General features: G+C 21.5%; 3 protein-coding genes across 3 annotated transcripts; all 3 read right to left on the reverse strand. All coding sequences in view use genetic code 6, as the record gives it.

The window, feature by feature from the left end:
* Positions 1-80: 80 nt before the first annotated feature.
* On the reverse strand, positions 81-2936 carry TTHERM_00826730 (zinc finger, C3HC4 type (RING finger) protein; the record flags this gene model as incomplete). Its single annotated transcript, XM_001031320.2, has 9 exons — positions 81-962; positions 1012-1245; positions 1295-1350; positions 1396-1485; positions 1619-2065; positions 2111-2184; positions 2236-2305; positions 2357-2534; positions 2595-2936. Coding segments are annotated over 9 exons (2373 nt in total), but the record flags the coding sequence as incomplete, so codon positions are not given.
* Positions 2937-3957: 1021 nt separating this feature from the next.
* Positions 3958-9582, reverse strand: TTHERM_00826740 (transmembrane protein, putative; the record flags this gene model as incomplete). The annotated part of the gene is made up of 6 exons (XM_001031321.2): positions 3958-4079; positions 4137-4782; positions 4859-5562; positions 5624-5897; positions 6184-7587; positions 7648-9582. The coding sequence occupies 6 exons, from the start codon at positions 9580-9582 to the stop codon at positions 3958-3960; spliced, it is 5085 nt and encodes a 1694-aa protein (XP_001031321.2).
* A 3355-nt stretch (positions 9583-12937) lies between these two features.
* Positions 12938-14500, reverse strand: TTHERM_00826750 (zinc finger protein; the record flags this gene model as incomplete). Its single annotated transcript, XM_001031322.1, has 3 exons — positions 12938-12997; positions 13499-13970; positions 14025-14500. 3 exons carry the CDS (start codon positions 14498-14500, stop codon positions 12938-12940), a joined length of 1008 nt encoding a protein of 335 aa, XP_001031322.1.
* Between the last annotated feature and the right edge of the window lie 145 nt (positions 14501-14645).

The following is a 14645-nucleotide window of genomic DNA, read 5'->3' on the forward strand; positions in this document are numbered from 1 at the left end:
ATATCTTCACTTTATCTAAGCATGTTAAAATCTTTTAATTATTATTATTATTTTATGTATTCACTATTAATTTTCTCAACTTAGTCATCATATATACTATCTTGATCTATTGATACAACTTAATTAATTATTCCAAACGATTTAATATCATTGTTAAATGAACTATCAGCATTAGTCTAAGTATTATCAAGCAAATTTTTTAAAGGGGTCTAATTTTTAAAGTTTGAGTTTTTTATAAGCTTTTTCTTAAAGACTTTTTGGTTCTTCGACTTATTTTCATCAGAAAAGGAATCATTTTTTGAAAATGTACTCTTTCTAAGCTAAACAATGCTGTTTTCTCTGCCTGGTGTATTACTCATAGAAATCTATTAAACCGGAGTATCAAGCCCCTCATAATTGAATTTATTAATAGTTTAAACGTTTTCAGAAGACTGAAAATTGATTTCTTCATTACTCCTTTTTGAGTTTAATTCTTATTAGTGTTGTTATTCTAATACAAAATCGTTATCATCTTTCTTAGGTAATTTATTATTTTCTATAGTTATGCTATTTTATAATTTATTTTAATTTTATGAGCTGTTTATTTAAATCGGTTAAGGTCTATGATTACTTAATTACGAAATTCTTCTATTATTATTTTATTTAATATCTTAATTGTCATTTAAACTTTTATTTTAGATCTAGCTATTAGATAGTTCTGCATTGATATTTTTCGGTGAGCCAACTTAATTTTAAAAGTTTTATGAACCTCTAGATTTACTTTGAATGAATATTTAATTAGAGGGTACCTAAATATCGCTCTTAGCCATTTCTTTACTGTTTTCCATTCCTATCATTTTTGAATTTTCTTTAATTTCATCATCACTTTCTTACTAAAGCCATACAAGAGAGTTATATTTATATTTATCATATATTTCTTCTATATTATCCTTATTTAAAGGAGTACGACAATAAGGACAGCTCTTTTAAATATATATAATTTATAAAACAATCAAATATTAAAATAAATACTTCATTTTTTTTCATCCAGTCAGTTAGACACTCAGAATGAAACACATGCTTGCAATAAGTAGAGCGAACATTTTCATCATCTTCAAAATCACATAGACAGACTACACAATTTCCTACATCTTACTATTTTGATACCTTTAAGAGCTAAGATTTTATTTCTTTGTATAAAACTGCAGGCATGTACTTTTTTAAATCATCCTCTCCCATAGTAGTATTTAACCTTTAGGTGTTTCTCTTTTTATAATTTATGCTATTAAATCGATTTTATTAGTAATTTATTTACCTGTCTTTGAGCTCTATTTTACTGTTAGAGGATTCGATCCCTTTTATTTAGTTTAGCTAAAAAAAATTTAAGTAAAATGCATTTATGTTAAAGGTATTTACCAATGTATATTAAAGTAAAGACAAGAAGAATGAAAACAAAACCACACACTGAAATCAAAATAATTACAATTAGTTAATTATTACTGCTGCCTTTTTTTTTTTAATGGTTTAAAAATAATTGATTAGGATAATTATTAAATGTAATATTACTAATTTATTAATTTTATTTATTGTCAATTTTAATAATCTAAAATAATAGAATCAGTAAAAAAATTAATATTACTGCCTTAATCAGTGCTATCTAAACTTATTTAAACGTTAAAAGATTGCATATTACTATTTCCTATTTTAATCAAGACTCTGTTATAATACAAAGGAGGACTTTTCAAAGCACTATTTGCTAAAATATTTAATTGAGTTTGGTTAATTCCTAAAATGGACTAGCTATTTTGTGGATAAGGAATAACAGAAGAATTCGTATTGTAATATTTTACATACAAATCAAAATTTTATTAATTATTAAAGCCAGATATTCCTAGTTGATAAGACTTGCTTTAATCAGTAGCATCAAAATAAAAAAATGAATATCCTTAAATTAAATATTGAGTTTAGCTTTAAGACAATTCTTGTGCTTACTGTTCACATCTTTATCCTATATAACCTTAAGCACATTTAGAAATCCCATGAGAATAGCAACTACAATTGCTTAAGCAAGGACAACTGTAATTAACTGTAAATAATAGATTAGTAAATCATATTGAATTAATATTAATACCAGAAGAAGATTTAGAAACTGTATAAGAATAGATGTAGCCATCATTTGGGTCTGTCAATATTACATAAATGTATCTTTATTAAAATAGAGTTTGTTTTATGATATTTAAAGATAAAATCGCTTACATCTGAGAAATGTTTGTGAGCTGTTATTTATCAATGTATAATTGCTAGGTTGATAACTAAGCTAAATAAGCTTTTTTATAAAAATCATTAAATTTGAAAATTTAATTTTTTATTAATCTACAATTCATATCGAAAGCGGAGCCTGCTGATAACAAATCGTTGAAGCTAGCAGGTAGCTAATTTTTATTTACTGTATATCCAAAAATTATATTCCTTCCTATTGTCTAAGCATCCAATTATAGGGTTACTAATAAATATTACTATTCATTGCTTAATGTTATCGTCTTTGCCTAAATATACTATTGTATATAGTTAAAAAGAAATTTTGATTGATGCAAACTATATATAAATAAAATTACTTTATAAGCAGGAAGTTATTATGCATACACTAATTCAACTATTCTAAAAAATGAGAAAATTAATAAATAATTCTAACATATTTATTTGACTATCTTATTCATTATTGTAATTATTCTTAATATAATATTTATATTACACTTTTTTACTTTTGATTTATAATCAATTTACTTAGTAATAAATTAATAATTATTTAATATCTCAAGTTTTCCACTAACTCCTTAGATAAATAAGTAAATATATAAAGGAAAGTATACAAAATAGCTTTTTAGTAATAGTTTTGATGCTACTAATAACTTCTTATTTATATTAAAAAAAAAGAATTAGCATTGAGAAGTTTGCATATTTTTTAATTAAAAATAATAATATTAACACTTTCTACCTCAATTCCTACACTTATTATAATAATTATCTTTTATTGATTAGTGTTATCTACATCATAATCATCAAAAGCCTTTTTTGGATTTAGATCTTTAAAATAAACTTATCTACTTAAAAATTAATAATATTTTGAGATTAAAACTTTCTTTTTTAATTGAATTAGTATTTTTAATGAACAAATATTGAGTCAATATAATTAATTTTTAAATATTCTTAATTTTGGATTTGTAATATTGTACTTTAATTATCAACTTAAATATTTTGCTTAACTAGAATCAATTTTACAGTAATACTTTCTAGACTTTTACAAATTATAGAAATTATTTGATTTTTTGAGTTAAAAAATAGTAATAAATAAATTTTATTTATTGTAATTATTTTTAAATTGATTGAAATATTTTTAACAATATAAACTTAAAAAAAATAAATCTATTAAATTTATAATATTTTAATTTTTATTTCTAAAAAAGTAAAAATTTCAAGTAATTATCTTTTAAATGAATAAATATATTAGCTAAGTTAAAAAATTATGATCACATACTTTGAGAAGTAATTAGATATTAGATAAAATTTTTATTCTATAAAATTGTTTATTTTTAAAACAATTGAAACAACTGTCGAAAATTTACATCACAGAGATTTAAAGCATTTATTAATAATATTTATTTTTTTTAAATTCCTTAATTTTAATATCTAAAGATATTTTGATATTTTTAAACGATTTCCAAACCAAAATTAATATTATTAAAGATATTTTGTGTGAATAATTATGTCAATAAAAAAATTTAAATACATTTTATTAAATTTTATTTAATGAAATTTAAACTTTAAAAAAAATTTGAAAAAATAATGAGAATATTTATTTTAAATAGATTTTATTTGAATACAATTTTTTAGAATAATTTATGAATATATAATTAATAACGAAACTGCAGTTAATAAAAAGTTTCAAAGTAATTGATTCTATTTTAACAATAAATATATTCAAAAGTTATTAGTATCTATTTCATCTTTAAAGTTGATTGTCTCACATTTTTCAGATTAGCATGAATTAAGAATATTTTCTTAAGATTTATCATTCCTAGTACTTTATAATCTATCTTTAACTTATTATTAAATTTTAAAGAATTAATTTGAATTATAATATGTTTAAATTTATTTACATAAAGGGCTTTAATTCGTTGTTCTTGTATAAAATGACCATTTTTTCTTTAAGGTGGACATTTCATTTAGTTTTCTTTAAGTATTTTTACTAAAAAATTGGTTGAAATTTTAAAGTGCAAATTTCGAAGTTTATAGTCGATGAGAACTACTATTATCTACTAAAGCTTTTGATAGACCAAAATGTTATTGAACACTTTGTTGATTGTAAAAATCATTATTTTTAAAATATTGTGCAAGCATATTAATTTTTCTTTTTACATTTTTTAATTTAATGAGGGATTAAATTTTTAGCTTACTTTCAATTTAAATGTTCTTAAAAAATCGAGGATATTTAACTTTTAGGTAGTAGAGAATATTATGAATTACATTTCTGTCTTTTTAGTCAAATGGAATGATTTTTATAAATAAACCTTAAACTAATTGCAAAACAAACATTAAATTAACTATGAATAAAGCCAAAGTGAAAAGTGTTCTTTAAAATAGCTAATCAGTTAACTTACTTTCTAAGATAGATATTATATTCAATGAAATCGCGCTTAAAATGGCTGATTACTATAATAAATTGTTAAAGTCTTTAACAATATACGGTTTTAATTTAAAGATTATACAAATCCACAGTAAAATAATACCGTTCATCAATGAGGTCTAAAATTAAAAAAAGAAAATATTTTAAAGAAAAAAAATTATTATAGATTATATATTTAAACTGTAAATAATTTACCTTTAATTATTAATTTTATTGCAGTAATATGGAAATTGATATTAATAATGACTTATAAAATAGTTTACCAAATTCCCAATAATAAAATTTATCTTTGAATCCAGCAAATACAAACGAATATTTAACCTCTTTGAAAATAGACCATTTTTATTTAATTCCATTTCTAACATTTCTGAATAGGAATATTGGTATTATTAAAATCCAAATTATTAGCAAAGGCAGAGAGAAATAAATTATATATGGTTTATGATATTTAGAATCCATACAGTTAATATTATAGTCAAGATCTAAATATTACTTATCACCTATTTGTATGCAATTTATAGATCTGCTTAAAAGAGTAACTACCATAGGGAAGAAGTAAAGATATGTAAAAATTAAAGCTGTTCTTAAATAATTCAGGAAAAAGTTATCTTTTTTTATCAGTTTAAAAATTAGTGCCAATAAAATATAAAAAATAAGGACTAATAAAGGTAGAGCTAATGAGAATAAGGTTTAATAGAACCATAAAGGCTGTAGAATTAAATATTTAGATATAAGGCAATCAAAAGATTTGCTTGTAATACTAAGTGAATTTCCATATAATAGAACCGGAAATTTAAAAAATATAGGTATATTTATTTAAAATGAATTCAGTAATGAAAGCATTTAAAAATGATCAGTTAATATTTTAGTAATTATTTAAGGTTTATCAGATTGTCTCACTATTCAATAAAAATTTTTTAAATTAATGATTATATAATGATATATTTTATAATTTGTTACATGTTGATCCTAAAAATAAAATTTCTGACTTGTTCACAAAATAACCAATAATCTTTGCTTGCATTTTTTAGATGATTTTAATTAAAATAATAAAAATATATAAAAAGATAAGTAAAAATATTAGAGAATTCTCAAAAGCGATAAGAAAACTACTCTCATTACAATCATAGCATACATCAGAACTAAAAATTTACGAGTATCTATTTCCCCATATTATTCCATATGAATCACACTATTAACAAAGTGGGCCTATGTATCCACGTAAACACAGGAACTATGATACAAAAATAAAAAATTATTAAAAGAAATAAATTAAAGAAAGCTATATGAAAAATTTTTATTTATAAACTTTGATTATAATTAGATTTTAAAAATTAACTAAAGGCACTCATAAAAAGTATAAAAAGTGAAAAATGAATAGAGAAAATTTTTTTTTTTCGCTTTTCTATCATCTAGGTCTAAAAATGCAAAAATAAATATCTTCAAAATTTATAATCAAAAGATCTTAATTATTTCATGCTCTATTAAAAAAGCCCTGTTTTTAAAGGAAAAAAATTTACTTTTGAATCTGGTGACTCGGCTTAACAAAATTCTGGATTTTTATTACATTATACTATTATATCAGTTTTATTATTTTCTCTCCAATATCCATTCATTAATTTTATTGTAGAACCATAGCATTCTTTAGCAGAATCTGGACACTATTTACAAGAGGTGCTGTATTAATCTAAAGAATATTTTCCTTCTGGACACTCTTAGCAAATTATAGACTCAATTTATTGCGTCGTAATTTCTCCAATAGAACAAGAAGTGAAATCAATTGTAAAATTTTTTTAAAACTAGTCTTAAAGGAAGAAAATATTCCCTTTAGAGTCAATTAATTTAGGTAAAGTATCTAAAACTATTTACAAACTCATTCTATTTTAAGGCATATACATAATCTGAGATTGTAAGTCAATTCCGTTGTTAATTACTTGTCTAGATTATACTTATCCTATCACCTGTATTTTCTTATTTGACTAATCCCAATTCAAAGATACAGATAATGACTGAACAAAGCTTTGGATATCACTACTGTAAAATTAAAATTCAGTTATATTTATATTTGAAATCTATATTGGATTATTTTCTTCATCAAGTAATTATATTCCCTCAAAAGTGATTTAATTTCCACTTTTAAATTCTCTTATTTCTATTTATCTTTTACCCAAAACTTTTACGCTTCCTTTTGGTATTTTAATATTCTATAAGTCTATATCAATTTACCTAATAGTTGAGCCTATATTATGACCAAATATTTTAGCATTATTGTTTATGATTTAATTTTTATTTTTGTCAATATTATTAGATTTTTCTAATACAAAATCTGGTATAACTTATTCATAGTAGATTCCGCCTCCTATAATCGCAGTATTAGAAGTAACATTAGAATTTTCTATTATCAAGTTTGCATATGACAAGTTAATTGCTCCACCAGTTGAAAATGCAGCTGAATTAAGTATAAATTAACACTTTTATATATATACTTAAGCAATGTTAACAAAATTCTAAATGCTAATAGCTCCACCATTTAATCTCAAGCATTTATTTTATTTAAATATGGAATTCTATATCAAAATATTCAAACAATTAAAAACATACAATGAACCTCCTAGTCCATTAAAATTAATGTTATTTTAAAATTGACTATTATTTATTGTTATATTATTACATGAGCTAACATATATTATTGATGTATAGGAATTTTCCTTTAACACATTATTTTCTATTAAAACTTCATTAAAAAGAATCGTATCTACAAAATTCAATTCAATTAGCGGTTCATTAATCTCTTAACTAGAAAGTCTTGAAAAACTCATAATAAAATAACCACCTTAATCAGGCTGCTAATTTATTGATAATACTGTTATTTAATTATTCAAAGATGTCAAGCTATTTAAGGTGCAATTTTAGAAGCCAACAATCTATAGAAATACATATTTATTATTATTAATATATTAACTATGTATTGAGGTGCTGTTTACTTGTGGTTGTACTTCTTCGATTTTAAAATTTGTAATTACTAAATTTGTAGATTATACTTAAAAGCAAGTTTTTGATATTGATGATTAATAAATATAAAAATCAGATATAGAAGTATTAGAGGCCTAAATATCAAATGAAACTTCTTTAGAATTTAAAACACTGATGTATTATATTACATCAGATAGACAAGTATACTAAACATTTTTTTCGTAATAGGGCTCTATTGTTAATATTTTAACTTAATTACTACTATTTACAGTAATTTACGAAACTTAAATTTCAGCAATCCCTTAAAGATACAATAATTAAGTAGAATTTACTTATTTTAAATAAATATTTGTGATATTTAATTTTAAGCAAAGAGAAATTTAGAAAACTGAAATCAAGATAGCATCAGATACTTAGATATCTTATATATCAATGTATTAATTGTTTTAGATCTAAAAAATGTTGTTTTTACTTAACTTATTAATGAATATTTGCTTTATGACTAAATTGACGTTATTTGATAAATAAAATGTAAGTTATTCAGTCTGAATGCTATCAATTGTAATGTTTTCAATTATTACTAATTTATTGTTAGAAATAATTATTTGATTATTTCCAAGCTTTTTGCTATTGAATTTTATATTTTAAAGATAAACCTAATCAAAATTGGAAATATTAAGAGAATTCTCAACATTTAATATTATGTCTATCATCTAGAAATTTTTCATTTAAACATTTTAGTTTAAGGCAACACTGTCAATTATATTTAAACTCATATTGTTTATAAGCACATTTCTAATGTTTTGTGAGTTAATTTGATTTTTTGACCAATAAATGTTATTAAGAATTGAGCTAGAATAGATAACTAAAGAAAGAAGTTTATTAGGATCTATATTTTTTTCTTAGATACTGTCTAAATCAATGCTTTAAATATATTATTGATCTAAGTAATTTATTTTTAAAACTGAAAGTTTTTCTTAACTATTTTATAAAGAGTTAAGAATATTACTGAGTTCAATTTGAAAATAAATGTTTTCTAAAGGTCTATTTTGCTATAAAATTTCTAGATTACAAGATTGTTTTTTAGACAAAGGTATTATCTAGTAGACTATATTTCGATAAGAAGAAAATAACATTTCCAGAAAGATGTTATTATTTGAATCTTTGTTTAATTCAACTTTAGAAAGTTGCAAACCTTCTTAATCTATAATTTAAATAAGCTCATACTAAGAATCAAAACTCAATTTTACAAGTAAAGAATTAAGTTTTTATGTGATAATAAATAAGTTATCATATTAAATATTAACTATATTTGTCACTTCTTTTAAACCTGATTGAATTTTAGGGTACTACTACTAGAAGCTTAAACCGTTATAAATTATGATATCGTTTGGACATATTGAGTAAATAAAATAGGAATCAAAAGAAATCTTAGCTTACTTTAAGCAAGAGTTTTATATTATTTTAATTAATTTTAAGCTATAATTAAATACTAGTGTCTATCCTTAGTTATTTACTAAAAATATTAATTAGCGGAAAGGATCATTGACAGCATTTGTTATTTTACTATCTTAAACTGAATAGCTGTATTTTATTTCTTAGGTATCTAATTGGGCTATAAAGATTTTAAATATATTATTTTCTATAGCTATAACACAGATAATAAGCAGTTGTTATGAGTCATTTGTGTTATACCTATCTTCGTATTCATAAGGAATATTCCACCATTGATTAGATTAATTCTAAAATTATTTAACTTGAAGTTTGAAAACAAATTAAATTTTAAGTGAATTTTAAAAAACAATTTACTTTTACTTTTGTTGAATAAAATCAAATGTGTAAATCATATAGGTTGAAGGAATTATAATATATTAATAATATACGAAAGATTGTGAAACATCTCCGTCATTAAAGTTAGCTAGATTAATTTCAGTAGAATTTTACATTTCTAAACTCAAACTGGTTAGTTGATAACTATTCTCATACAAAATTAGAACTTAATTTTGTATCTTATCATAAAAAAAGTTATCAGGTAAATTTTTTAATTTGATTTTATTAACTAAAGTTAATTTTTATTTTTCTTAATCAAATTAGATTTAATTTAAATTCTCGAATTAAATATAGATAAAACTGCTATCATTTATCTTAATTAGCTATGTTAAATATGGGTAAACGTTATAGATAGATGGCTCAAATAATAAGGTATCAATTAATTTTGCATTTTTATACAAATTTAAAGAGAGATTAACTATGTTATAATAAATTTAATATTCTCTATTTATATTTAAAGTTTATATGTTTTGATACTAAAGGAGATTTACCTCACTCGCATAAAGAACTTCTGTTAAATCGAAAGTTAAAACTTTATTTAAGGTTAAAGCAGTTAATATAGATAGATTTGTATCCAGAAACACACTTTAAATAGGAGTTAAATCTTATAGCTGTGTAAATGTTTCAATCAATCGCATTGAAGAATATTCAAAAGCTGAAATATAAAAATCTGAATATAAAAAAACTATATTTTTATATTTGTCTATTAAAATTCCTTAAGTATTTTATACTTCAATTTGATAAAGAGTTATATTTTTTGTTAAATAATTATAAAAATACATAATTGGAGTTTAATCAACTAGCAGTAAAATATTTTTCTCTTTGTAAAAGAAAAAAGCATTTTTAGAAAATTAGCTTACTGTCTAATAAGTAAATAATTAATTATCTCCAGGTATATTTATAGAATTAATTTATTTGAGTGTTCCAGTAACTCCAATTAATATATTATTATCAAAATCATAAAGCAAATTTGTTATATTTTATCTGTAATTAAACAAATAATTAACACTTGAAAAATTTCCATAATAAAATTAATTATTATTAAATTTGTAAAAAATAGCTAATAATGGACCTTAAGTATCTACTAATGGTACTATCTATTGTATATTCTTCATAAGTTGCTTTATTATTAAAAAAATTTAAGGAAGGGTTTAAAAATTATAAATTTTTTAAAGAAATATAGAATAAAACTTGATACACAAAAATAAAAATGAGAGGTTAAGGTAATTTATTTATCTTTCATGTAAGTTATTGATATAGTTTTTTTAAAATATAAAATTAAAATTATCTATTTTTATTTAATTTAAAAGCTTTATCAGAAAAAAAAAATATTTAAAAAGCTTGAAGAATATTTTTATTAATTATTTAGTTATTTTTAAACAAAAAAAAATAATATTTAGTTTGAAATTATGTAATAAGAAAAAAATAAATAAATAAATTTACCTAAGTAAACTTAGCAGATAGATTTCCAGTATTTAAATCATATATTTAAATATAAGTATAATATATTATAGCTAAACTCTGCTCACATTTTAGATTAAAAAGTAACTGTTTTTTTGGTACATCATTTTTTGGGCTTATAGGAACTGTTGTCTTATTATTAAACTAGTATTCCATAATTAAAATGATTTTAATATTGTCAAATTAAAAAAAAAATTACATTAATAGAATATAATTTGTAATCAGCTGTTTGTACTACTAATATTTGTTATTATGAGCAGTATTAATACATTATTATGTTAGATTATATCTGAGAAATAGTTTATATTTATTGACTGGCTAATTCATTAAATTAATAAATAGTGTTATTACTTATAAAAGCAAAAGATAGAGGTTCCCAGTTTAAAATAAAAATTTTAAAATCAAATTTTTAGTCAAATTTAAAGCTTCTTATTCCATTAATTTTAACTGTATTTAATAGTATTAACATTTTAGTTGAATTATCATAAATTGCTATTCGGTTTTGTTAGAGTTAAATATCTTATATTATTTGATTTTATGTGATGTTGTAAATATTAAATGGATAATTAAATAAATTTAGATGCCAAAATATTCCATTTTGAGATTAAAAAATGTGAATTAATGTATTATCATCAGTAGAAATATTTCCCAAGTAATTACTATTTTGAAGTTTATTCTTAATGGTTATCTAATTATTTACATCTAAAATACTTTCAGATTTTTTAATATACTATTTTTAATTGTCTATTGCGTAAAAGTCAATATAACCATTTTTGTAATGAGTAAAGCTAGTAATTGTTGTTATTTGAGTATATTATTTTTTTTACATATCAAACGCATAAAAGTAATTTTAATCATAATAAAACACAAATTGTTGATTAAAAATTAATGGTTAGTAGCTGGTCTAAGGACTTGGATAGGTTAGTCCTATATTAAGTAGAGTGCTTTATTATAAATCAAGAGAATATACATAAATCAGCGACTCATAAAATATAAATATTTCTCCAGTTTGTTAATAATTTATAGAGGGATATAGTTAAAATGAATCATATAAATTTACTGGTTAGTAAATAAATTATTTTTTTTTAATAGAGAATGGTTAGCAGTTAGTTCTGGTAAAATAAATATAAATAATATCGCTTTATGCAATTAATGGATAAGGATAAACAGATCCATAAATTAACCAAAAGCTTGGGCTTTGTTTTTAACTAAATGTATATATACTCTAGATTTAGTTTAATTAAAAGTCTACCATGTATAGCACATTTATATTTTTATCATTTGTAGTTAAATAGATTATTTAGTCCTCATTTAAAATAATAAAATTTTTTAAAGAAAAAAAATAATTTTATTGATTATTTATGAATTTTAATTGTGTTTTCAGATTATAAATTTGAGGAACATTTTAGACTAAAAGCATGTCCCACTTTTAGAGATAGTAGATTGAACTATATAATAAATTAGTTTTTGTATAAGTATAGTTAACAAGTAACTGTTTGTTAGATATGCTGAAAACATATTCATAAGCTGTTGAGTTTATTACTTTAGTTAAAATAAGATATTTATTGCTTACTAATTAAAGATTGTCATAATTTTAGAAATCTTTTTAGACTTAATATTAAATTTATCGATTGTTAAATCTTGGCATTTTTTATAAACTTTGCAAGTAAAATTGAAGTTTAGAAAATCTTAAAGATTACTAAGCATAGACTTGGTTACCATCAAATAAATAAAATTAATTATTTTATTGACTATTATTAATGCTAAACATTAATTAGTTTTAATTAACCACAAAATTACTTACATAGTATAATTTTTGGTATTAATTATTGTAAAAATACTTTATTTAAAAAGTATTATCTGAAAGATTGTATTACACTCTAATCTATTCATAATTATAGGAATTAGTTTATAAAATTTGAGATAAGAATATGTCTAAAATATTGTCCTCGTAAAATATTACAGTTGTCAAAGTTGATAACTAAGTAATAAAAGGAGTATCTACTGTTTTCACTAGTTATTCGAATTTTATTTATGCTTATCCATCTTATGTTATTATCCTTAAATAATCTGTCATATTAATGAATTATACTAGTTTATTTTAAATGTAAAAAATATATGTGCTATTATCCCATTAGTTTTCAAAGATGCTAATCTAATTTAATTTCTGCGAAGTTATGTTGAAATTCTTAATAATTTATTCTGAATTTGCATCTAAAATTGAAATTTTTATGCTGTAATCTGTTTAATTGTATTCTATGATTGAATTTAAATTCAAGCTATAAAGTACATTATAATTTTAAAGGGGAACTTGCTTTATTTAATAAAATTATATTTAATTATTTTCAAAAACCATTTTTTGAATAATAAATAAGCTCGATTAAACAGATTTAGAAACAGTTATTAAAAAATCTTTTTTTTATCTGAAATAGAAAAAATTAAATGAAACAGAGAGATTTAATGTACTATTTTATATTATAAAGGATCTATTTCCATTTAACAATATTTCCTATTATTTATTTTTAACAAAATTTATTTAAAACATGTTTAAAAAAATAATTCTATTATTACCTTCAATTAAGTATCTCTTGTGTAATAAGTCATATATTATTTAGTTTAAATTTAAAATAGTATATATGATGGAGATTAATCTATTAGCAGCTTACTTACTTGTGAACTAATTCCATCAAAAACAATTATTTGGTTGCAATTAGTACATGTTAAAAATACAATTTAGTTATCATTATCAATATAATTTACATTAAGATCATTCTAAAACCCTGTCTCTGAATAAACAGTTTAGAATGTAAAGAAATTCACAATAACTAAGCTGTTAAATGCTAAGCATCCACCATAATTCCCTACTATAAAGCTTTTTTATTAAACTTCTACCCCATATTACATGTAAATTTCTTCAAAATTATTTAAATTTTGTAGAATATTTGAATTGATTATCTCTAAATTTTAGTTGACCAGCGCGAATTAGCATTAATTACCTCTAATAAAGTACTAATTGCCTAAAAATGAGTTTACTTACACTATTCTTTAATTGAAATTATTAAAACTATTTTCAAAATATGGGCACTGTTGTGTTTACTCGCATTGATGAGTTTCAAAATTTTAATAAGTGAAAGAGGGGCATATTTTTTAACATTGATTTTGTGTAAAAGAGAGTTCAATAAATTCAACATTTGATTCACAAAAGTTTTATTTTAAAATGCATTTATTATTTTCTTAACTGAGTTATAAATTAACTTCACATTTTAAGCAATTTTAGCTAGCATCACATTATATACATCCTTCGACTAAGCATTAAACGCATTATTAGTTTTGTGTATTTATATAGCCTTATAGACAAGTTTAAGTACATTAAATGTTATTTTATATACTATTAAAGGTGCCAGTTTGACATTTTATACAGTTGTCCTCATTAGTATTAAAGCATTGTTAGCAATTGCTAGAACATTTCAAGCACTATTAAGACAATATATTATAAATTTCCCCATTCAAGCACTAGCATAATATCATTGAAAATACAACAGAGCATATAATGATATCATAATATATTTTCATAGTTAATTTTGTATTACGACTGTTATTTTTGTTTTTTTTTGTTTGTTAGTTTGTTTTTTTACTGTTTATTAGCTAGTTTGTTTGGTTTATCTCTACCAATAATATTAAATTTCTTAAAAAAAACTTTCACTAACTGATGTAATTT

The sequence above is a fragment of the Tetrahymena thermophila genome (genome assembly GCF_000189635.1).
Source record: "Tetrahymena thermophila SB210 genomic scaffold scf_8254637, whole genome shotgun sequence".
Classification (NCBI taxonomy): Eukaryota; Ciliophora; class Oligohymenophorea; order Hymenostomatida; family Tetrahymenidae; genus Tetrahymena; species Tetrahymena thermophila.